The following is a 22,000-nucleotide window of genomic DNA, read 5'->3' as shown; positions in this document are numbered from 1 at the left end:
CCCCCCCCCCCCCAAGTTCATTCTGTCTATCCGCTAAAAGCGAGGATGCCGTTCCAAGAGGGCGGAATCAGCTCAGCTCAGCTGTACCTGCAGAACATTTTATGTCGATCCAAGTCCGAAGTTAGTACTACACAGCCAGACTTGGAAAAGAAGCACAAATGCTACTTGATAACTAACAAAGCGACCTATACGTTACATAGGTACGTATATACCTAACTTCTAAATGCGCAGGTGAAAGAGGGGGATGTGGGATCATTTCTCGTGTAAACATATCTTACGAGCATAGGAGACATGTATACCTACCACGGTATCCCCAGGATTTACCCCAGTCTTACCCCAGAGATTCGTGGCATAGAGCCTGTCACCAATTGTGTAATGCCATGACTTCATCGTCTAGGTCCACCGTAAGTCTGGCGAGCCATGTCCATGTATGGTTCTTCGGATCATTGCCGGTGGCCAGTTTACGGGACCTCCTATTCCGCCTAGTTCTGCCAATGATCGGGCGGATCCGATGTATCACTTAAGGCTAATATATTCCGTTTCCCCTTTTTGAGTTTATAACTTTATATACGCCTACCCATACATTAGGTACATAATAAGGCGGCGCTTTAAAGTTACTTCTCTATTGCTTAAAAGTTACCTATATAAAAAATTGATAATCATTAACTAATGAAATAATATCGATCTAAGCAAACTCAAGTATCGAAGTCAAAGCTCCAGGAACAACTTTTTGCCCTTGCCGAGAGACAATTATATAAAAGCTGTTAACTAGAGCATTACGAATTTTTTTAATCTCTAACCAGACTACCTAGTTATGACAGACCTAGATTTCTAATACATAATTCGTAAAATATGACAGATAATAAACCTATGGCCGGCTAACTTCGGGCGAAAAGAACTACCCCGCAATCCGATATCGTGATTTATGTCCTCTTACACATAGTTAACATCAAGGTTTATGTATTATCGTAATATTTTCTACATAGTATTCAAGTCCTAGCTATGGCGAACCAACTTCCATCCAATATATTAATCATTGGGGCAACAGGTACTATTGGTAAATACATTACCGAGGCTATACTCTCAGCCGACCCCCATGTTGGTCGTCAAGTTTCCATCTTCACGTCGCCCGCCACAGCATCCAGTCCAGACAAGGAGGCCATACTATCATCATGGAAGTCTCGGGGGTTATCAGTCATCACAGGCGATCTTAGCAACGCTGATGATGTTCGAAACGCCTACAATGACATAGATACAGTTGTCTCGTGCTTGGGAAGAAATGCACTAGCTAGTCAAATTGAACTGCTAAAGCTTGCGGAAGAGAGCAACGTGCAGTGGTTTTTCCCTAGCGAATATGGCACGGATATCGAATACGATGCTTCTAGTAAAAATGAAAAGCCGCACCAGAACAAGCTCAGAGTACGAGAATTCATCCGTGAGAATCTGAAGAAGGTTAAGTGCACTTATGTTGTAACTGGTCCGTATATCGAGATGTATTTGGTACTTGCGCCAGTAGCCAAAGAGGCCGGAGGTTACGATGCCAAGTCGAAGAAGGCTGTGGTCATTGGAAGCGGAGACGGCAAGGTTGGCTTCACAAGCATGCCCGAGTAAGCTTCTTCGATTCATACAAAGCAGCAGTAACTATTCAGCTCTAACATGGTGTAGCGTTGGTAAGCTAGTGGTTGCAGCTCTCCGACACCCCGAAGTATCGACGGGGAAAGTCCTCAAAGTCCAATCGTTTGTTACGACACCGAATGCTATCGTGGCAGAATTTGAGAAGCAGACTGGGTCAAAGTGGACGGTCGACCATACACCAAATCAGAAGCTTCGCGAGATGGAGAATGAAAAGTGGAATGCTAACGATCCGATTGCAACGCTGTACACGCTGAAACGAATATGGGCTGAAGGCGGTACACTATATGACAAGACTGATAACGAGATATTGGGTCTTACATCGGGAGATATGGAACCATTGAGCGCTGTGGTAGAGAGGGCTATCAGCGGGAAAGGATATTGAGGTCCGTTCTGCATGGGTGTAAAGTATTCTTATATTTGCCCATGGTTAGCCATCTTATAGATATTTCCTAGGTACCTAGTTATAGATATTTCCTAGGTAGTTATAGATATTCTATAGATGACTTAAACACGGTGGGATAAATAACACATCATTCATTCATATATTAGGTACCTAGGTAGGTATATTAAAAAATATACGTCTCTCTCAGTTGTCAAGGTTGTGGTTGCAGGTTTGCATGTTAAGAGTGTTATCTTAATACTTCACTTACACCAGCCTGACCTATACATACAACTCAAAGAGACAAATCGTATAAACTGATATATAGGTATGTAATGAAGAAGATATTCGATTCTAGATGTAATAGACATAAGCCGTGATTAAGTTAAGTACCTCCGAGGTATCTGTATGTCTAGGTAGGTAGATTCCACATTGGATGCCATATATTTTATCATGATGAAAGTCGGAATGCCCCGCTGAAAACAATTAACAAGCTTATCGATAAAAAATCAGTCATCGAAAAAAAAGAAAAAAAAATTTACGGTTCAGAGTCCCTTGCAATCCCATGCCGGCGCATTTCAACTAGCTCAATCAACTTTGATTTTTTTCACCTTTTTAATCCTACCATAATAATTATAACCAATTCTGAATTCCGAATTCAGCTTCTGCTCACGCCAGCTCCCTCACCCCCTGCGCAATGGCAGACAACGCAGCTTCAACACTCACGTCGCCGCCCGACAAGAAACTCAAGTCGCATAAGAAACATAAACGACATCGTGAAGCCGATGGTACCGAGGGCAACGAGCGAAAGCACAAGAAATCCAAAAGCAGCAGCAATGCTCCTGCTCCAGAACCAGAAGATCCAATCCAGATAGAGGCCAAGTTGCCTGACGCGCTTATACCAGAGACCGAAGCAAACGGCAACGACAGCAAAGCAGGAAAGAAGAAGAAGAGGCCAAGACATAAGGATAGGGATCAAACTACAGACAAGACAGATGAGCACCAAATGGCGCAAAATGGCGCAATGGACGGAAGCACCTCCAAAAAGGACAAGAAAAAGTCAAAGGAACATAAGAAGAAACATGACAAGATCAATGTGGAGTCGTCAGTCATTCCAGATAGTCAACCAGTTCCAGCAATACAGGACCAAGAGACAGAGGATCCCGAACCGGATTCTATGGACATCGACTCGGTTCCAGCCGAGACTTCTAATTCTGACGAATTCGGACAAAAGCCAGCGGCCAGTGAATACCCCTTCTTCACACAGACCGTTTCACAGTACCTCCCTCTATTTCCATCAGGTTTAATCGAGCCGATAGAAGGTTTTGCGGACCAGCATCTGAGACCTTTGCTCAATCGTTACGTTCCAAGCTTTCGTGGTGTTCTACTAGCTTATCGAAACCCCCGTATCGGAGAGGCACCAGGTAGGGGGTCACTGACTGAAGAAAGCAAGGCGAAGGACACCGTCCTACTTGAGTCCATCAACGAATATGCGGTAGCTTTCGGGTGGCTGACGGTCGACGTGGACCTGTTCCGTCCGTCTCGAGGCGCGTCCATGGAAGGTATAGTGAATCTACAAGGCGAGGGCCATATCGGAGTCGTCTGCTGGGATATGTTCAATGCTTCTATCGAAGCGGCGCGATTGCCTCATGGCTGGCGCTGGGTTGATTTGCTGTCCAAAGACAAAGATAAAGGCAAAGACAGAGGCAAGGGCAAGAAAGCCGACAGGGAGAAGACAGCCGAGGAAGCCAAACTCCCGACACCCGAACCCTTTGACAACCCCGACGACGATACTACTCAGATGCATACTACCGGTTACTGGGTAAATGAGACCGGGAAGAGAATACGAGGAGGGGCTAAGATCTACTTCCGGATCAAGCATTACGAAGTTGGTATCAGCGGCGATTACGGATACCTAAGTATCGAAGGTACGATGTTGGCCGAGGAAGAAGAGAAGGCTAAGAATGCCGAGGAGATGGAGGTCTTAAGACGACGCAGGCTGAAGCACGGCGGCGTATTACGGAAAGAGCAGAAGCGCTTGCCTGAATTCAGCATGACCAAGTTCGGTGTGAATGAAACCGAAGACAACGAGGCTCAGCGTGCCCCTATACAATGGGTACCGAGTCGTCCGGGAAGTGACACCGAATAGGTAAACCATAAATACATGTATAATCTTTCTCGGACGTTTCGGAGTAGGCGAATACTGGCGTAACTAGGTCGGCCGAAGATTATCGAAACTGCGGCTAATATCGATATGGTTATGAAAAGAGACGTAGTTGACTAGGTCGGCGTGGACAATAAAAGGGTCAAATTGTGGTCAACGTGAAGTTGGAATCTGAAAGAAGGGGAAATGCTTCAACCAATACCAAGTTTTCGGTGTGCAGCGTTTTCGCTTGTCTATTAAGCAAACCTCTTATTAGGTATAACTCTAGGTTAGGCCAACACAACTTCATTAGTATGCCAGCATACTATTCCCGTGTTAAGAATATTCGACATGGTAGAAAAACACATCAGAAGATATCTAAGTTTTCAACGGATGAAGAGATAAAGTAGAAGAAAAAAAGGTTGGTGACAATCGTAATTCAACCAAGTCATTAGAGGATTAATGTTGATTGGCCGATAGCGAAACCAAGAGGATTGAGATTACTAACCCCTCTAAGATGAAATCTAAGGTGAGATATATTGCGTCGCATAATTGTAACTACTCTGGTATCTACCTGACCTTAGATAGATATTCATAATGGTCTCTTCGTTTCCGCAGTTTCGCCTCCTCCCCGCCGAGCTTCGTTATAAGATATGGCGTCTTGCTATACCGCATCGCTTTGTCCCAGCGAGGTTAAAGTTAGACCTGGATGCTTGGAATGCCGCAACAGAATCAGATTGGGTGCAGGTTCACTACCGCATCATCTATGACGAAAGAATGCCGCCTCTCCCTCGTCTAGCCCTGGTTAACCACGAGGCGCGGCAAGAGATAATAAAGAGCTATAAACCGCTTCAGATTAGTAGGGATACCGTAAGACGGTCCTTAGGAACCCAATCGGTGGATGAAATGGCTCTCGGTATTATGTGTAGCAGCTCTAGAATCACGCAGTTCAACGTGGAGAGCGACGTGCTCGAATGGGCGGAACCACGACGTTGGAGTACCGGTACTCGAGAGCTACCGTATCCAATTTTTCTAGCAGCTTGCTTGTCAGTGAGACATGTCAGCATAGAATACGACCTCTCGATGCATACGCAGCTGGAGACTCTGGCTTTGGCTGTTCTGGACCAAGACCAACAACTTGAGACGCTAACCATTGGTCTCAACGTCGAGTTACGCTCTGGGAAATTGGACTCCCAGTTTCGACTGGCGAGAAGTCCACCAGGTCTTAGCTTATTCTTCCTCGACAAATTCGTAGAGTGGAAGGATGTTGATGACATCCTATCGCAATATTCGACTTGTCTCCTCTACAGAACCAGCCCGGACGACTCCATACAAGGCTTACATCCTCTGATCAACGAGACCCTAACAAAAGGATACTCGCCCGCTCAAATGCCCCTAGCGCCCGGAACACGCCTAGACACGCGATTCTCCATCTACGAAGTACTCCGGCCAGGAAAACTAAAAGATGAAGGATCCTCACTCTCGCTAGACTGGGCCTACCAGCAAGGGTCGAAAGTGTTCATCTCGGACCGCTTTGATAACAGACACGTACGTGCAGATTATACCCTTTTGTTATGGATGACCATTTTGGTTGTACCCTTTTCCCTCCTGCAACTTAAAAAGAGGATGAGTAGGTACATAGCTAATTCTATTTTAATCTAGTTCTGGTATTACGAAGGTATACAGGTGGATATTCTCCTATGGCTCCAACGGCTGAGAGATGTCAATGATGGTCATAACTTAATGATTCCTTGCCATGGGTTTTGCGTGCCTGATTATGGGCTGCCATAGCCTTACGAATTATAGATAGAGTTCTTATATTCCGTACAGGTATGTAAATGAGTATCGCTTAAGGTAGTTGCATCGTTTTTGAATGTTGGGAACTTGGAAGTCATAGACCAACTGTTATAAGGTTTGTTGCGTTAGGTGCATGGTACCTAAATTAAACTGTCGTCCTACGTGTATCTGCATGTACTTATGTACCTCTACCTGCTATCTCCGTACGGAATACGTACCTTAGGTACATACATAAAAGGTAGGCACATCCACATGCCTAAACATTCAATGAAGCTGCGCATGTACATGTAATACATAAACCTGTCATAAACTTGCAGGATCATGTGGTTGGCATTTTATATTCCAACATGAATCAATTGAGAACTTCCTCCTCGATTCTATATTTCATTCCAATACCTATATCTATTCTAATCTATCATTCTATCTAATTTAGCTTAGGTAGTTACTAAATTAGAATAGGTTTCAACATTAGAAATGGCGTCGTCCTCCGGGCTACGACAGTGCATCAGAGATGTCTCGCCGTATCTTATCCTCTTAGTCGTCATTAGCACCCTCGGCCCGCTACAGTTCGGTTTTCATCTTGTCAGTCACACCACTTGGTTGTTATTTTTTTTGTCACTAATGTTAGCTAACCACACATCCTACCAACTTCTAGGCCGAGCTTAATGCACCTCAAGATGTCATCTCCTGTCGGGTCAGGCAGCAGTCCGTGTCGCGATTCCCCGCCGCCCTATCCTTCATGTCATCGTCGTCCCCGAACAATGATCAAGCGACTGTTTCCTCTGCACTACCCGATTGTGTACCTATGGATGATGCTCAGTTCGCCGTCGTATCGAGTATGTTTACACTCGGCGGTCTGGCCGGTGCTCTCGGGAGTGGTCCCATCGCCTCCGCTAAGGGCCGCCTTGTGGCCATGAGGCTGACCAGCCTGTTCTACATTGTCGGCTCTATCATCGAGACTCTCGGTGCTTCCATTGCTATGCTAGCCGTTGGCCGTATCTTCTCGGGTGTCGGTGCCGGTGCCGCCACTGTCATCGTGCCCATTTATATCAGCGAGGTAGCACCTCCCCGCGAACGTGGTACTTTCGGCGCCATGACACAGGTCAGCATTAATGTTGGTATACTGGTTACACAAACTATGGGATACTTTTTGAGCTATGGCTCCGCATGGCGATGGATACTGGGCTCCGGTATCCTTATCGCCGCTGTCCAGGGCTTCGGCTTGTTACTAATACCAGAAAGCCCGGTTTGGCTGGCGGCAAATGAAAGTGCTGCCCAGGCGAGGCGTATATTACAAAGGATCCGAGGACAACATTACGATATCGGGGAGGAGACTTCTACGTGGGGGGACTCTGCAGTGATCCCAGAGGAAGAGGGACTTCTCAACGATCCTTCTGGCGGCCCTCGGAGAGGATCGACCTCGAGCAAAGCCAGCGTTAAGAACAATGGGACTCTCGGCTTCATGGAAGTAGTAAAAGACCCCTTATACCGTCCCGCTCTTATTGCAGCCGTCGGTGTCATGTGCGCACAACAATTGTGCGGTATCAATTCCATCATCATGTACTCAGTGTCGCTTCTCCGAGATCTCCTACCGATTAACTCGGCGTTGTTGACGATCATAATATCAGCCATCAATCTCATCACGACCGTTGCATGTTCGCCGCTGCCGGATAAGTTCGGAAGAAAAACCTGTCTCCTCCTTTCGATTTTCGGGCAGGGTGCGAGCGCGCTCGTGCTGGCCTTGTCTATTTTATTCGAGACCAAGATCCTCTCAGCAATTATGGTTCTTTTCTTCGTAGCCTTTTTTGCTGTTGGACTCGGACCGGTACCGTTCATTCTTGCCTCTGAGCTAGTTGGGCAAGAAGCGGTCGGTGCGACTCAGTCCTGTTGTCTGGGTGCAAACTATATTGCTACGTTTTTAGTGGCCCAGTTCTTCCCGATTATCAACGTCGCTCTGAACGAGCGATTTGGAGGTGCCGGCTGGGTCTACTTCATATTTACCGCCTTAGCCGTCTTATGTGGGTTATTTGTGCTGTGGCGCGTACCAGAGACTAAGGGGAAGAGGGATGCGAACGAAGTCTGGGGCCGAACACGGCGGATTGATTAGAATGGGCTACGGGGTCTTATTTACACGCATAAACAAACATATAGCAGTTACATGATGAAATTGGCAGATCTATTTTTTTATATCATGGCTTTCCAGGCAAGAAGCCTTTGATATTTGATTGTATGCTCGAGTTGCATTATAGCAGCTCTGATGCCGTCTACAACATGTAGTTGAGAGTAGGCAAATTCCTCTCCCTTTTCTTCGTTGGCAGCCTCTCGGATGATGTCCTCCAACCCGGCCATTCCCGCGCATCCCATAACGACGCAACGAACGCGACCCTTAGAAAGAAGCCGCTTAGTCGCTTCTTTGAGCTTCTGCCTCACTATGGAGGGATCAACGCCGAGGTGGAAGTCAGAGGCATTCAGGCCGGTAGATTCAACTCCGGCAAATTTTGAATTCTCGGTACCGGGGCTTCTTGTCTCTGCACCGAGGAAATTTCCCACACCCGTGGCTAAGTGTTCCTCCCAGAATTTGCCTGTGGTGATGATACCCCATGCCTCGCCGTATGCAAGCACTGATAAGGCTGCTAGGATACTGGCCTCGAAAATTCCAGTGACGACGTTGGGGCATTCTGTATGGTCATGCTGCATGGCTGATACGAGCGGGTGTACGCTATAGCACGCTATCACGACCCCGTCGTAATCCACACCGTTAGGATAAGAGGTCTCTAAGTCCTTGAGCACAGCTGTAGTGCTCTCTTCGAGGTCCTTCCCGTCGTTGATACTTGCGGGCGCGCCTTCAGGGCCCGTGTACGTGTGAATTTCGGTGGACTGCAGTTAATATCAAGGTGAGTTTTAGGCCTTGTCATCTGTTTCTCGGTGGCTTTGCAAAACTCGAGGGATAAGGGAGTAGGGTGAATCATAAGAGGTCTAGAGAGGTGATCGGGTCATGTGTTAACGCACATATGGTAAATCTATAGAGCCGATGACGGTGTTCATGCCGTCAGTCATAGCCTCAGAGGAGTTGGGATTTAAGACCAAGATCTTGGTCGTTTTCCCTCGAACAAGTTGGGTGCCCATGATTGCTGATTTTGGTTTCGTTCTCAGGGCAGAAATAGTTGAATAAATTTCATACGAAGATAGGAAAATACCTGGGTAGTTGTTGATATGTAACGAAACCCCCCCCAATGTAAGCTAATCTAGCTGAAGCTTATTTATTACCAACCATAGCTTTATTCCCATATCCGCTCGCACATTAGACACGGCCAAGGGCTAGGCATTCACTTATATACACTTATATGTATATGGATTCTACAGTTGGATTGACTCGTGGCTCATCTTCTGCGGGGCGAAGGTTGTAATAAGTGAGGGGTATCACCTGACAAGAGCTACCTAACTTTAGTGCATTCAAGGAAGTTCCCGGTAGCTTTAGGTACTTCATACTTTTACGTAATGAGCTTAGCTTAAACTTATTATGGGCCCGTATAGGGATTCCTCAGCCACATAGCCAACGTCAGACCGTCTCGGCCTCAGCCTCAGATTGAACTTGGGTTTCGCAAGGTTCACGCCCGTTAAATGGAAGGTAACCTGGTACTTAACATCAACTGACGAACGCCTCACCTCCAAAACTAAACCCCCGCCACCGAAGCTGCAAGCAGCCTCGCTTACAGCTGGCGAGCACGGCTTAACGTCATTCTACTTCTACATCTTCATTCCTTTTAGACGTTGCCGAAAGGTTTTGTCGAAAATATGGCAGCTCCTCCTCCCATCGGTTAGTAACATTATGGCTCTTCCTGTCTGCTGCACCAAGTTAGCTCGAGCTACCCCTATGCCTAACATACTACACTAGTTCTCGATGGAGGCACCGGTTTCCTAAAGGTCGGATACGCCGCACAAAACTTCCCCGAATTCCAATATCCCTCTATCATCGGCCGACCCATCTTACGAACGGAGGAGAAGAACAGTGACAATGATATCGTCCTTAAGGATATCATGTGCGGTGACGAGGCGGCGGCTGCACGGACCATGCTCCAAGTCTCCTATCCCATGGAGAACGGTATCGTGAAGAAATGGGACGATATGCAGCACCTCTGGGATTACACATTCTACGAGAAGATGAAGATTGATCCCAAAGGACGCAAGATCTTGCTTACCGAACCCCCTATGAACCCCCTGAAGAACCGGGAACAGATGTGCGAGGTCATGTTCGAGCGCTACGGTTTCGGGGGTGTCTACGTCGCCATCCAAGCCGTGCTAGCCTTGTATGCTCAAGGTAAATACTCAACCTCCCAATGTCTTGAAAGTTTCGACTTAACATAAGCTAGGTCTGAGCTCCGGTGTCGTCGTCGATTCCGGTGACGGAGTTACACATATCGTTCCCGTTTACGAGTCAGTCGTGCTCAATCATCTCACTCGGAGACTTGACGTGGCCGGGCGAGACGTAACACGCAATCTCATTGCCCTGCTTCTACGACGAGGGTATGCGCTCAACCGAACGGCCGACTTCGAGACTGTGCGTCAGATTAAAGAGAAGCTGTGCTATGTTTCGTACGATCTAGAATTGGATAAGCGTCTTAGCGAGGATACAACGGTGCTAGTAGAGAGCTACACACTACCTGACGGGCGAGTAATCCGAGTAGGTAGCGAGCGGTTTGAAGCTCCCGAGTGTCTGTTCCAGCCTCACTTGGTAGATTGTGAACAGCCGGGTATCGCCGAGTTCCTATTCAACACCATCCAGGCTGCCGATGTTGATGTGCGCTCCTCTCTTTTCAAAGCGATCGTCTTGTCTGGTGGCAGCAGCATGTATCCAGGTCTCCCGTCGCGGTTGGAGAAGGAGCTGAAGCAATTATGGCTCACGCGTGTACTTGGCGGCAACCCTGAAAGGCTAAACAAGTTCAAGGTGAGGATAGAGGACCCTCCTCGCCGACGGCACATGGTTTTCTTGGGCGGAGCAGTGCTGGCCAACATCATGGCCGACAAAGAGAGTATGTGGATCACGCAACAAGAATGGGCTGAGCAAGGGCCGAGGATTCTAGAGAAGCTAGGGCCGCGATAGAGCCTGACAAGTCCATTTAACCAACAGTCGAGGGGGAGTTCAGAGTACCATGCCCGTGGAGTTTATGAAGTTGTAGCAAAATGACTTAAAATGGCCTTAAGTGAATTAGCCCAAGGCGACATTTGATCTTTTTATTTCATGCAATGCAATTCAAATTACACACAGCCTCTAGAGTGAGGGCATAGGTCTAGTTTACGTGTTCAAAACACAAGTATATGCAACTAGGTACTATTCCCGATCATAAGCTATAGGTACCTAAACATACCTATGTACCTAAGATACATATAGAAGGTTGGTGTTGTAGGTACCTAGGTAGGTATTGGATACCAGGGGTGACTGCGCCACGAGAGCACTAGCCACATTCGGCGTCCGGGGTCAAACTGCTACCTAATCTTCAACCTCCGGCTACCTAAGGTTTACGGACGGAAACAACTAACCTAGGCTCAATAGTAAGAAGCTGCGAAATAACAGAAAGCGCCACCTTCCCAGCTATCATAATTGTTTTTTTAGCTTCACATATTTTCCAAATCTCAATTTATACCTATATACATACCTAGGTAGCTGCGTATTTCCTTTTATCATATTCTTTATTGAATTAGTTTTAAGCCGCTCGAATTCTCGTTCAACGTTAGCTTTTAGTCATGTGGATTATTGATTATTGATTGTTGATTATTGACGAATTGCGATAACATCTAAAATAACTACGACAAACGGCTACCCGACGGAAACATATGTGACGCCCCATCATCCTCGTCATCTCCGTTATTTTCAGTCAGAATCCTATCGGTATCCGAGACGCCCCGACTCCTTTGGAATTTTAGAGTCCCAACCAATACGAGGATATCTCGTGGCCGAAAAGAGACACGCAGAGGCGCACAGGCGCTCAAGAGCATATAAGATAACCCACGGCTGAGTGAGCCAATACGTAGTGGATGAGCAAAGAAAGACCTGTCTCGTCTCACCCGACGCTGCCGGAAGACCCGCCGGGTGCGCGCTTGATCGGTTTGTTTTTTTCTTGTCTGAATCTGTATTGCCGTATCTGTATCTGAGTCCAAATCTGGATCTCTGGTCAGATCGGGATCTGATCCATTCAACACACGAGTACAAGCATCATAGTACCACGACACCATAGCACCACAGCACCACAGATAAATCATGAGTCTCACCAATCCCTCTTCGGGTGCAGCGTCAGGTCCGGCGTCAACTTCTACGAGAAACCAAACCCTTAAAAGAAGCGTACAGGCCGCTTTCGAAGGTATGCAGCCCAACAAATCTCTTCTTGTTAACTGTGTCTTTTTCTGTTTGGTTACTTTTCGTTTGTCGACCGCTTGCTCGCATTCGCCCACCATTTTCTACTTACTCCTTTCGGTTATAAAATCTCACAACATCTAAGTCGCCCCTTGATTGGTGGCCTTCGGACTTTATTCGACCTTGGCACAATGTTGCGCCGCTGACAATTTCCCCCTATCAAAAAGCTGTCTTCACGGTCTTAATTCTTATTTTGTTTTCTTCACTTCTTTCTTTCCTTTCCTTCCATCCAGAGAAGCACCGTGTATCATGGTGCTCGGGAAAGGCTTTAACAATCCTCTGCTGTACCGTCGAACACAACCACGGGAGGACAATAAAGTGTCCCACGGCCCTATAAACGTGGGCTTTCCTCTTACCGAGTCTATAGAGCCTAGACCGATGCATCCTTTAATGACCACTTTTCAACCACATACTTCACCATTTCGTAGTCAATGTATTATAGCTACTTTATTCATCCTCTCGCTATCGTGGAAACCCCTATAAAGTTGGTAATTAGCTAATCCGTATATAGACCCTATCGATAGAGGCGGCAATGTGGGTTATCAGTCTAAAGTCAGAGTTGTCGACAAGTATAAAGTCATCGGCTTCATCAGTAGTGGAACCTATGGCCGGGTATACAAGGCTGTCAGCCGGCAAGGTCAGCCGGGCGAGTTTGCTATCAAGAAGTTCAAACCTGACAAGGAAGGGGAGCAGATACAGTATTCAGGTATATCACAATCAGCCGTGCGCGAGATGGCACTTTGTTCAGAACTTAGCCACGAGAACGTCATCCGCCTAGTGGAGATCATATTAGAGGATAAGTGTATATTTATGGTGTTCGAATATGCCGAGCATGATCTCTTACAGATCATCCACCACCATACCCAGCAACCGCGCCATAGCATTCCTCCCTCCACGGTGAAAAGCATCATGTTCCAGCTGCTAAATGGGTGCCAGTATCTACACAGCAACTGGGTTCTTCATCGAGATCTTAAGCCTGCCAACATCATGGTAACCTCAAGCGGGCAAGTCAAAATCGGCGATTTAGGGCTGGCCCGACTATTTCACAAGCCACTACATTCTCTATGGAGCGGCGACAAGGTAGTCGTGACGATATGGTATCGTGCTCCTGAATTGCTGCTGGGTAGTCGACACTACACGCCGGCAATAGACATGTGGGCGGTTGGTTGTATTTTCGCTGAGTTGCTATCGTTGCGACCTATCTTCAAAGGGGAGGAAGCTAAGATGGATAAGAAAACGGTGCCTTTCCAACGTAACCAGATGCAGAAGATTGTTGACATTATGGGTATGCCTACTAAGGAGCGCTGGCCCTACCTATCGAGTATGCCTGAGTACAACAACCTGAGCATGTTACAGCCGCCTATGCTACATCCGGGTCATCACCACCATCATCACCATCACAGCAAATCAGCAGCATCGACAAGTCACCTCGAGAAATGGTACTACAGTACCATCGGTGCACACTCGTCGACCTCATCCCCTAACTCCAACGGCAGCCTCGCGGCCCTCGGAGCTGAGGGCTACAAACTGCTTTCGGGTCTACTAGAGTACGACCCTGAGCGGCGGCTTACAGCAGCACAGGCGCTACAGCACCCGTTCTTCCAAGCAACACCGTCGGGCGGTGGCACCGGCGTGACGGCAGGCTGCTTCGAGGGTCTCAAGGTGGCGTACCCGCAACGTCGCGTCAGCCAGGACGACAATGATATCCGCACCGCCAGCCTACCTGGTACTAAGCGCTCGGGTTTACCCGACGATAGCATCGTCAGGCCAGTAAAGAGGGTAAAGGAGGCTTAGGAGGCTTGGAAAGCTCAGTGGAAGGCTGAGTATATTCAGAAGCTTAGGGAAGTCAAGCAGGCTAGGTTGGCTAAAACAGCTAAAACAGCTTAGCCTAGGCATGGTGTTGCCCAGGAAAGAAGTCAGTTTCATTGTGCTGTTCGGTTCAAGAGCACGATAGGCGGGCCGATGAAGGTCTAGGTCGGATGAGATGCCCATGCCACAGGCTACTTGTATTAATTTGCCGTTTGTGGAGGGGCGACTTGGAGTTTAGTTTCAAACATGACGGAGTAACGGTGGTCCTGGTTGGGACTGGGTACTGCATTGACATTGTTATTGGCGCACATCATCAGACAGGTTACGTATAAATGTTTCAAGAATGGAATATGAGAATAATTGAGATCATGCTATTTGATATGCAGTATATATTGCTTGTCTGTTGACTGCTCGCTCTCATAGTTGGTATAGGTCATCATTAATAGATTAATCTACGTTCCATCTTCGCAAAACGACCTGGGCTACAAAAATCACAATATACTTGAGTGAACAACACGGTTTTTTTCTCAATCTGATATATTTTCATTGCTCGATTCCGAAGCGAAAGTAATAGGTAACCACGTCCGCTCCTCAAACAATTAGGAACCGAAACCGCCAGTATTATAAGATTACTATACGACAAGGCACAAGTAGCACCAACCCCCCCCCTGCCGCCCCTTTACAAATTAACTAACGCGGGATGACGCGGATATCCCTGTCCTTTCCTTTACTATGCTCTCCATCCCTTTAGACCGTGTTCGCCTAGTATACCGCCCTGATTCGTATCGTGAAAAAAAAAAAGAAGACTCCGAGGTGTGACGGATGGATTCGTGACGTGATTGATAGACTAAAAACATGTGCTTCCAACGCCGAGGGGATCGGGTATATATATTATCCACTTTGCCCGGCTCCGATATGTATTTACCATTGCATACTCGAGCCTCATACAAAGTAGGGACTATGACGACCTGTCGCAACACGGGCTTGGTCTCGCCTCTTTTCATTCCTCCCCGCACTCACTCGCAACTGACTGGAACTGCAGACGGAGCTGTATATATACGGTACGGTAAGAAAATGCTTCTCGCTCCACTACACTTGGGCTGGGATCGCCTTCCAAAGGGCCAAAACTGAATTCGCACACTAGACCCTGAACTATACGAAGCATCTTCATTGTACCGCGCCAAAAACATTCTAGCCCGAACCAATTTCATCGAGTTATTAGAGCCGTATAAGACCATGCGAGCCCAGAGACCATTGAGGTTTTCTCGTCATGCCCATCTCCGGCCAAGTTGTAGGGAGGTAGTCGTTCTAAATCAAAGAAAATCAAGGGTATCAAAGGAACAGTGAACTAGAACTAGAAGCCCTACTTCTTGGCCGGCGCAGGGGGCGCCTTGACGTTGTTTGACAGCCACGCCAACCCCTCGAGCAGACCCTCGCCCGTCGTGGCACAACTAGGCACTACGTACCAGATCTTATCCTTAAGCTTGGACAGCTGGAGTGCCTCAGTTACTTCTTGTGGTTTCATGGCTGTAGGCGTGGTTAGCGGACTCCTCTTCAATGTCAAGGGAGTGAGAAGAGATTAGTAGTTACTCACCATCTTTGATATCTTGCTTGTTTGCGAATACCAGAAGCAAGCTATCCTTCATCTCCCTGTCGTTGATAATGCGATGTAATTCTTGTCTCGCCTCCTCCATCCGCGTGCGGTCGGCAGAGTCGATTACGAAGATTAGACCTTGGGTTCCTATCCGTGCATTACACCGTTAGCATATGCTCGAGCTATTACGTCCGTATCCGCGATTATCTACGAAACCATCTGTAAAGAAATTTCACGGAGGCCCCTGCGGACTAAAATAATACCAGGAATACCCAGAGGAGATTCCAGATCCAAAATACGACCCTAGTTCACAACTGACAAATCACTTACCGCTGAAGTAATGTCTCCATAAGGGACGAATCTTGTCCTGACCACCAACATCCCAGACGTTGAACTTGACGTTCTTGTACGTGACCGTCTCGACATTGAAGCCGACGGTAGGGATAGTAGTAACGTCCTGACCCAACTTGAGCTTGTATAATATTGTCGTTTTTCCAGCAGCGTCAAGTCCCAACATCAACAATCTCATCTCTTTAGATCCAAAGATCTTGCCCATCATCTTAGAAAGTTGGCCCCCCATCTTGAGTATTATCGATCGCGGTCAAGATATTAGTTAAATTCTACTGAAGAGAACAGGTTCTGTCGATAATATATGTCGCCTTGTTTGCGGGAGCGTGAAGCCGTATACAGAATCGATTTGCGTTTAGCGCGCTCGACTAGGGTTGAGATGGCGTTTTACGTCGTCGAGTTCGTTAATGTGAGAGTCGAAAGGGAAGAGGAGGAGAAGGATAGGTAGAACGGTGATTGGTAGCGCGAGACGCGTCTCTATTGGTTATCTATACTCTTTTGGAGATCCAATTGATCGAATCACGACAGTATTTCGTAACAATTCAGCCTATCGGTTGAAGGACCTATGAAGGGCCTAAAGAAGGGGGGGTCCGTGAGGTGAAAGATGCCGATAGGAGGGTTGTCGTGTTGTCGTGTTGTCGTATTGTGGTATTGTGGTATTGTCGTAGATGGTAGAGGTTACCGTATGAGGAATGATTAAAAATAGGTAAAATTACACATCCGAGATTGGAGATTGACACATGCACAACGAGGGAGTTTAGTGGAGGATGGGAAAATTAAAGAGAAAGACAGAGCATTGACAAGAAAAGAAAAAATAGTTGTTCGTGTCGATTCTCAAATTGGAAGAGAGGTACGGTAGGTAATGAAACATTAAAATGCGCCAGGGTCCAGGTCATTATCAAAATGGTTCAATTTCCGCTACTTTTAAGGGGAAAACTTACACTACCTGAACCTCACTACCGTAATACCGTTATCAGTTACTCGTTACTTCATACAAGCTAGCGTGCCACGCTAAAAACACGATAGCTTCCCAATTTGGTTAGATAAAATTTGATATACCAGTTGTGGATATATACTATGTACAATGCCTGGTTACCCCTGCAGGAGCTCATCGCGCAGCCGCGGAAAGGTACGGAGAATTTGTACATCAAACATTGCTTGGACCAATCTTAGCATTAGGTACATGTACATATACATCCAATAGAGCATGCTAGTGCAGTGTATGCTAATGCAATAGTATATTAATAAATCCAAAGTACCTAATAGCAAGCAAGTCAAAAAGGGGCACATGCCGGGTAGCTATCTTATATTTGGGAGCTATCAAAAGGGGGTTCGTCTTCGATATAAGCCTTAGTTGGCAGTGTTAAGAAATAGGATAATAAAATAAAACTGGTTACCTAGTTTTTACAACTGATAAAAGATTCAGCTTACAAAAGTCTAAAGAATATAAGCACAAAAAGTAGCTAAGAAGCATGTAATATGTATAAATTCAGTAATTGCTTTTAGGATATGTCTAGTTTAGGTATGGGACAAATGGAGAAGTAGAGGCCTCCGAAGATGAAATAAGAGTTGGCAATAATAACCCATCCTCCTATATCAACAATTAAGTAGGTAGCTATAGCTGTGCCCCATTACTGTGGTCTTCAACTTCGCAAAAGGCCTTAAACGTTGTGAACGAGTCATCTTGACCTCCTTGGGATTCTAGAATTAACCCCGCCGTGGCGCCAACGAAGAAGACATACCCTTCCTTAATCTCTTCGGTCTTTGGACCAACCGTTATTTTGCCCTTGCCCCCCGTGCAGATAACAATGCTTGGTCCATCGATAGGATCAAAGGTTGCCTTGGATCCCTCACCATTGAGTACCGACCTGATGACGCTAAACTCTTCGATCGGCGGGTCGTATAGGGTTGCCTCTGAGCCCGAGCTGTATGCGGTGCGGTTAAGCACTACGTACGGGTACTCTGTTGGCGACATCTTCTGCTCCTCGATGGGAGCATAATTGTATGTCAATAGATCGACCAGCGTCTGAACGTCCTTAAACTTGGGCGTAAATCCAGCTCGCACAACATTGTCGCTTGCTGCCATACACTCGATGATATCACCCGACACATACGCATGAATATCGTCCGCTTTCAGGAAAAGGGCTTCGCCTGGGGAAAGCCTGATATAATTGAGGAAGAACAAGACGAAGAGACCGATATCATCAGGGAACTGCTTATTCAGTCGAACCACCAACTCGGACATAACTGCTCCGCTGGTAGATTCGGTTCCGCCATCTGCAAATTCGCTTCCTCTGCTCTCGGCGTCCGAGACGAGTAACTTGGCAGCTGACGCTACATCTTCTTGTGAAGACTTCATAAGAGCGGCAAATGCAGATTGGAGGGCTCTCTTGTTCTGCGTAGTAGACTCGGATGAATCGTCGCTCTCCTGTCCTCGAACCGTGGCGATAAATGCCTTTGCGGCATCTTCTCCGACTAGCTGTCGTAGAGCTGGCACGGAGGATAGAAAGTGAGCAATTTCGCCAAGCGGGCGGAATCCACACAGACCCTCAAAATCGGTTATCGCAATGGCCATTTCGGGTTTGTGGTTGTCGTCTGGGTAGTTCTTGGGGTCTTTTTGATGTAATTGCTCGGCAAGCTTCTTGTTGGGATGGGCTTGGATGGAGAGGGCCTTATTTATAGAGAGCACCTTGAATAGGAAGGGTAATTTGGAACCATATCTCGCCTTAACGGAGGGGGCGAGAAGCATCTGGTTCCCTTCGACAAGCTCGAGCAAGGTGCGGCCGGATTCGAGGTCCTTAGATGGGTTAGAAGGGTGAGTTCCCATCCATAGCTACAAGCGCAAAGTCCTTCGTGTTAGCTATTAGATTGCGTAGGGTTTAGTAGCAGATAGAAGACGCACCTCAGCGTATGGCTTATCTGACTGAATGTTCAAGTTATCGGAGGGTGTCGCAGCGGCGAACTTAGCTGCGGCAGATTCAGATCCAATCTTGCCCCAATCGTAGGAGTTCACTCCGCATTGGAGTCGTATAAGAGGGACGGGTAGCACCATTGTCGATGATGGCTCGGATTTTTCAGCGGTATAGGTGGTAGGTGGTCGGTGGTAGGTGGTAGTTCATAGAGAATTATTTGAGGTCGTGCAGGGTTGGGATATGTGGTGATTATAAGGTTAGGTATATTATAAGGTAAGTACCTAAGGTACCTTACTTTAAGAATCTTAGGTTACTTTAGGTATACTTATAAGGTTAAGAGGTATGCAAGGTTACCATAGCAGCAAAAGGTGGTTTTAAGAAACAGTTATCGAATATAAAAATTATTTTATATTTAAAAATTATTTTTTAATAAATAATTATTATTAGTTAAAAAATATTTACTTGTTTAATTTATATAAAAAGGTATAAATATTAAATATAATATTTATATTAACAATTATTTATATTTAAATAATATATTTTAAAATTTTAAAAATTAAATAATAATAATATATATTATAATTATTTAAAAATTTAAATAAATAATATATTTTATAAATATTTAATATTTTAAATTTATTTTTTTATTATTATTTATATATTTAAATATTTAATCTTTTATTATTGTTTATATATTTTATTTAAACTTTTGTTATTATTTATATATTTTATTTAAACTTTTATTATAATTAATAAAAATTTTAATTATAAATAATTATTTATTAAATATATATAAAAGTTATAAGATATTTTTACAAATATATTATTTAATATATTATTAAATATGTTAAATTTTAATAAAATATAATTAAAATTATTATAATTAATATTATAGTTAAAGTTTTAATTAATATTATTAATTAAGTTTATTATAAATTTGGTTAATTTAAATATAATATATTTTAAAAACGTAAATTTTATTTTAATATTTAAATGGTTATAATTTTTATAATTAAAATATAATTAAAATTTTTTAATAAATTGCTTATTTTTTTTAAAAAAATTATTATTATTTAATAAATAATTATTAGTATTATAAATAAAATTAAAATTATTATTGTTATAATTATTGTTATATTTTTATTTTAATTGTTTTATGCGTAGCGAATAAATTAATTTATTGTATTTATAAATAAGATAATTATTTATATTTTATTTTATTTATTTGGTGCGTAATAAATAAATTATTTTAAAATAATTGTTAATATTATTTTATTTTATTTAATTATAATTTCGTTTTTACTTAATAAAAAATTAATAAATATTAATTATTTTAGTAAATAATTAAGTAAAGTTAATTTAAATAAATATTTTTTTTTTATATTTTTTTATTTTATTATTAAATATAATAGGTTTATAAATAATATATTTTGTTTTATTATTAATATGTTTAATAGCGGTATTGGCAAATATTATAATAACGTTATTAATAAATATAACTTAAGTAAATTAAGTAAAAAAAAATTTTATAAAAGTATAAAAAAATGATAAATAGCGTTGGTTTTAGTATAAAATAATAGTTTTTATATTATTATTATTAATTTTTTTAAGGAAATTAAAAATATGCGTAATTAGGTAATATTAATTTTTTTATTTTAAATTAGTTTTTGAAAATAAAATAATTTTATTTTAGTTGTAATAAAAATGGAAATTATTGCGAAATTATATTTTATTTAATAAATAAATTTTTATATTTTATATTTATTTGTAATTAAAATAAATGCGTATATTATTTATTTATAATTAATTATTAATAAATTTAAATATAATATATATATTTTAAATAAAATTATGTGTTTTAATAATATAGTAAAATTTTTTACGCGGGTTAAATATAATGGAAACGTTAATATTAATAAAAGGAATTTATTGATTTTTTAAAAAAGTTTATGGTTTTAATAATTTATTAAGAATAGGAAATATTTAATTGGCGAATTTAAAGATAATTAGGTATAGGGAATTTATTAATAGTTAACAATAAAAATAATAGAAAAAAAATTAAAAATTAATTTTATTTATATTTAAATATGTGAAAATAGTAATGTTTTAATAGTATAATATTGTTTATAATTTTTAACTGGAGATTATTTGTTTTGGGAAATTTGGTAAAATATAAACCGATAAAATTAAATTTATACTTTTTTATTAAGTTTTATATATTTTTATAAAATAAATAATAGGTATAATATAATAAAATATATTATAAATTATTTAAATTAATTATATTAAAAAATAAAAGCGGTAGTAACGGGATATAATTTAGATAATAAATTTTTATTATTTTTTTTAATTGTTAACGGTTTTTTTTAATAAAAAAGGTTATAAAATTAATGATTGGTTTTAATTTTATGTTAATTATAACAGGTTAATAAAATATATTATATATATATATTTTTAAAATGTTATAAATGTATGGTTATTAAATGTAATTATTATATTATTATTAATAAAAATAAAGTAATAAAAAGTAATGGTATAAAATGCGGTTAAGTTTATATTTTTAATTGGTTAAATTTTTAAATTTATTTATGGTTTAAATGTAAATGTTATTTTTTTTTACTTTTTTTATTAATTATAATGTAAAAAAAAAAAAAAAAAATATTTTTTATATTTTAATGTTAAAATTTAATAATTAATTATTTTATAAATTTATAATATTTATTAAAAAAGTTTGTTAATTATATTATTTTATATTTAATATAAGAAATATAATATAAAAATTGTTTTTATATTAAATAAAAAAAAAAAAGAAAAAAAGATTAATGTATGTTAATGGTAATTAGTTTAATTAATTTTTTATAGCGTTAAATTGTTTAATTTTAAAAATTATTAATAATTTTTTTATTATTTTTTTATTAGTATATAAGTTAATATTTTGGTAATTTATAATATTATTTTAATTAAATTAATTTTT

General features: G+C 42.4%; 10 protein-coding genes across 10 annotated transcripts; 6 read left to right on the top strand and 4 right to left on the bottom strand.

Moving 5' to 3' along the window:
* Positions 1 to 679: 679 nt before the first annotated feature.
* Positions 680 to 2,364, top strand: F4817DRAFT_230911 (NAD(P)-binding protein). The gene is made up of 2 exons (XM_049298922.1): positions 680 to 1,607; positions 1,666 to 2,364. The coding sequence occupies exons 1-2, from the start codon at positions 1,003 to 1,005 to the stop codon at positions 2,015 to 2,017; spliced, it is 957 nt and encodes a 318-aa protein (XP_049155686.1). The 5' UTR covers positions 680 to 1,002; the 3' UTR covers positions 2,018 to 2,364.
* Positions 2,365 to 4,459, top strand: F4817DRAFT_230912 (uncharacterized protein). The gene has a single exon (XM_049298923.1). The coding sequence runs from the start codon at positions 2,712 to 2,714 to the stop codon at positions 4,161 to 4,163; it is 1,452 nt and encodes a 483-aa protein (XP_049155685.1). The 5' UTR covers positions 2,365 to 2,711; the 3' UTR covers positions 4,164 to 4,459.
* F4817DRAFT_230889 (uncharacterized protein) lies at positions 4,430 to 6,041 on the top strand. The gene is made up of 3 exons (XM_049298921.1): positions 4,430 to 4,578; positions 4,638 to 5,705; positions 5,820 to 6,041. Exons 2-3 carry the CDS (start codon positions 4,755 to 4,757, stop codon positions 5,946 to 5,948), a joined length of 1,080 nt encoding a protein of 359 aa, XP_049155684.1. The 5' UTR covers positions 4,430 to 4,578; positions 4,638 to 4,754; the 3' UTR covers positions 5,949 to 6,041.
* Positions 6,042 to 6,229: 188 nt separating this feature from the next.
* On the top strand, positions 6,230 to 8,100 carry F4817DRAFT_230841 (general substrate transporter). The gene is made up of 2 exons (XM_049298919.1): positions 6,230 to 6,536; positions 6,610 to 8,100. Exons 1-2 carry the CDS (start codon positions 6,429 to 6,431, stop codon positions 8,059 to 8,061), a joined length of 1,560 nt encoding a protein of 519 aa, XP_049155683.1. The 5' UTR covers positions 6,230 to 6,428; the 3' UTR covers positions 8,062 to 8,100.
* On the bottom strand, positions 8,100 to 9,187 carry F4817DRAFT_230850 (Asp/Glu/hydantoin racemase). Its single transcript, XM_049298920.1, has 2 exons — positions 8,964 to 9,187; positions 8,100 to 8,831 (listed from the first exon to the last, which is right to left on the bottom strand). The coding sequence occupies exons 1-2, from the start codon at positions 9,078 to 9,080 to the stop codon at positions 8,139 to 8,141; spliced, it is 810 nt and encodes a 269-aa protein (XP_049155682.1). The 5' UTR covers positions 9,081 to 9,187; the 3' UTR covers positions 8,100 to 8,138.
* Positions 9,188 to 9,515: 328 nt separating this feature from the next.
* F4817DRAFT_348022 (actin family) lies at positions 9,516 to 11,408 on the top strand. Its single transcript, XM_049304628.1, has 3 exons — positions 9,516 to 9,771; positions 9,850 to 10,272; positions 10,325 to 11,408. Exons 1-3 carry the CDS (start codon positions 9,750 to 9,752, stop codon positions 11,053 to 11,055), a joined length of 1,176 nt encoding a protein of 391 aa, XP_049155681.1. The 5' UTR covers positions 9,516 to 9,749; the 3' UTR covers positions 11,056 to 11,408.
* Positions 11,409 to 11,684: 276 nt separating this feature from the next.
* On the bottom strand, positions 11,685 to 12,611 carry F4817DRAFT_230811 (uncharacterized protein). The gene has a single exon (XM_049298918.1). It carries the CDS (start codon positions 12,402 to 12,404, stop codon positions 11,757 to 11,759), a length of 648 nt encoding a protein of 215 aa, XP_049155680.1. The 5' UTR covers positions 12,405 to 12,611; the 3' UTR covers positions 11,685 to 11,756.
* On the top strand, positions 12,288 to 14,605 carry F4817DRAFT_348018 (meiotic mRNA stability protein kinase SSN3). The gene is made up of 2 exons (XM_049304627.1): positions 12,288 to 12,796; positions 12,875 to 14,605. Exons 1-2 carry the CDS (start codon positions 12,613 to 12,615, stop codon positions 14,155 to 14,157), a joined length of 1,467 nt encoding a protein of 488 aa, XP_049155679.1. The 5' UTR covers positions 12,288 to 12,612; the 3' UTR covers positions 14,158 to 14,605.
* A 750-nt stretch (positions 14,606 to 15,355) lies between these two features.
* On the bottom strand, positions 15,356 to 16,618 carry F4817DRAFT_230787 (ADP-ribosylation factor 6). Its single transcript, XM_049298917.1, has 3 exons — positions 16,097 to 16,618; positions 15,767 to 15,913; positions 15,356 to 15,699 (listed from the first exon to the last, which is right to left on the bottom strand). The coding sequence occupies exons 1-3, from the start codon at positions 16,344 to 16,346 to the stop codon at positions 15,536 to 15,538; spliced, it is 561 nt and encodes a 186-aa protein (XP_049155678.1). The 5' UTR covers positions 16,347 to 16,618; the 3' UTR covers positions 15,356 to 15,535.
* Positions 16,619 to 17,577: 959 nt separating this feature from the next.
* Positions 17,578 to 19,381, bottom strand: F4817DRAFT_348016 (mannose-6-phosphate isomerase). The gene is made up of 2 exons (XM_049304626.1): positions 19,017 to 19,381; positions 17,578 to 18,947 (listed from the first exon to the last, which is right to left on the bottom strand). Exons 1-2 carry the CDS (start codon positions 19,164 to 19,166, stop codon positions 17,730 to 17,732), a joined length of 1,368 nt encoding a protein of 455 aa, XP_049155677.1. The 5' UTR covers positions 19,167 to 19,381; the 3' UTR covers positions 17,578 to 17,729.
* Between the last annotated feature and the right edge of the window lie 2,619 nt (positions 19,382 to 22,000).

Source organism: Daldinia loculata (genome assembly GCF_022478755.1).
Source record: "Daldinia loculata strain CBS 113971 unplaced genomic scaffold F4817scaffold_57, whole genome shotgun sequence".
Lineage (NCBI taxonomy): Eukaryota > Fungi > Ascomycota > Sordariomycetes > Xylariales > Hypoxylaceae > Daldinia > Daldinia loculata.
Note: the sequence above shows the minus strand (reverse complement) of the source record. Positions and strands in the feature narration are given on the sequence as shown.

What these genes read in the sequence shown, in the direction of transcription:
- F4817DRAFT_230911 (XM_049298922.1), top strand. Translation starts at nt 1,003, where the DNA reads ATGGCGAACCAACTTCCATCCAATATATTAATCATTGGGGCAACAGGT. An exon ending in GGCTTCACAAGCATGCCCGA is followed by an intron (nt 1,608 to 1,665) that starts GTAAGCTTCTTC and finishes AACATGGTGTAG; the next exon opens with CGTTGGTAAGCTAGTGGTTG.
- F4817DRAFT_230841 (XM_049298919.1), top strand. Translation starts at nt 6,429, where the DNA reads ATGGCGTCGTCCTCCGGGCTACGACAGTGCATCAGAGATGTCTCGCCG. An exon ending in TACAGTTCGGTTTTCATCTT is followed by an intron (nt 6,537 to 6,609) that starts GTCAGTCACACC and finishes ACCAACTTCTAG; the next exon opens with GCCGAGCTTAATGCACCTCA.
- F4817DRAFT_348018 (XM_049304627.1), top strand. Translation starts at nt 12,613, where the DNA reads ATGGTGCTCGGGAAAGGCTTTAACAATCCTCTGCTGTACCGTCGAACA. An exon ending in TTCACCATTTCGTAGTCAAT is followed by an intron (nt 12,797 to 12,874) that starts GTATTATAGCTA and finishes ATCCGTATATAG; the next exon opens with ACCCTATCGATAGAGGCGGC.
- F4817DRAFT_348022 (XM_049304628.1), top strand. Translation starts at nt 9,750, where the DNA reads ATGGCAGCTCCTCCTCCCATCG. An exon ending in GGCAGCTCCTCCTCCCATCG is followed by an intron (nt 9,772 to 9,849) that starts GTTAGTAACATT and finishes ATACTACACTAG; the next exon opens with TTCTCGATGGAGGCACCGGT. An exon ending in GCTAGCCTTGTATGCTCAAG is followed by an intron (nt 10,273 to 10,324) that starts GTAAATACTCAA and finishes AACATAAGCTAG; the next exon opens with GTCTGAGCTCCGGTGTCGTC.
- F4817DRAFT_230787 (XM_049298917.1), bottom strand. Translation starts at nt 16,346, where the DNA reads ATGGGGGGCCAACTTTCTAAGATGATGGGCAAGATCTTTGGATCTAAA. An exon ending in ATGGAGACATTACTTCAGCG is followed by an intron (nt 15,914 to 16,096) that starts GTAAGTGATTTG and finishes ATGCACGGATAG; the next exon opens with GAACCCAAGGTCTAATCTTC. An exon ending in CAAGCAAGATATCAAAGATG is followed by an intron (nt 15,700 to 15,766) that starts GTGAGTAACTAC and finishes CCACGCCTACAG; the next exon opens with CCATGAAACCACAAGAAGTA.
- F4817DRAFT_348016 (XM_049304626.1), bottom strand. Translation starts at nt 19,166, where the DNA reads ATGGTGCTACCCGTCCCTCTTATACGACTCCAATGCGGAGTGAACTCC. An exon ending in CAGATAAGCCATACGCTGAG is followed by an intron (nt 18,948 to 19,016) that starts GTGCGTCTTCTA and finishes TTGCGCTTGTAG; the next exon opens with CTATGGATGGGAACTCACCC.
- F4817DRAFT_230850 (XM_049298920.1), bottom strand. Translation starts at nt 9,080, where the DNA reads ATGGGCACCCAACTTGTTCGAGGGAAAACGACCAAGATCTTGGTCTTA. An exon ending in GCTCTATAGATTTACCATAT is followed by an intron (nt 8,832 to 8,963) that starts GTGCGTTAACAC and finishes TATTAACTGCAG; the next exon opens with TCCACCGAAATTCACACGTA.
- F4817DRAFT_230912 (XM_049298923.1), top strand. Translation starts at nt 2,712, where the DNA reads ATGGCAGACAACGCAGCTTCAACACTCACGTCGCCGCCCGACAAGAAA.
- F4817DRAFT_230811 (XM_049298918.1), bottom strand. Translation starts at nt 12,404, where the DNA reads ATGGTGGGCGAATGCGAGCAAGCGGTCGACAAACGAAAAGTAACCAAA.
- F4817DRAFT_230889 (XM_049298921.1), top strand. Translation starts at nt 4,755, where the DNA reads ATGGTCTCTTCGTTTCCGCAGTTTCGCCTCCTCCCCGCCGAGCTTCGT. An exon ending in ACCGCTTTGATAACAGACAC is followed by an intron (nt 5,706 to 5,819) that starts GTACGTGCAGAT and finishes ATTTTAATCTAG; the next exon opens with TTCTGGTATTACGAAGGTAT.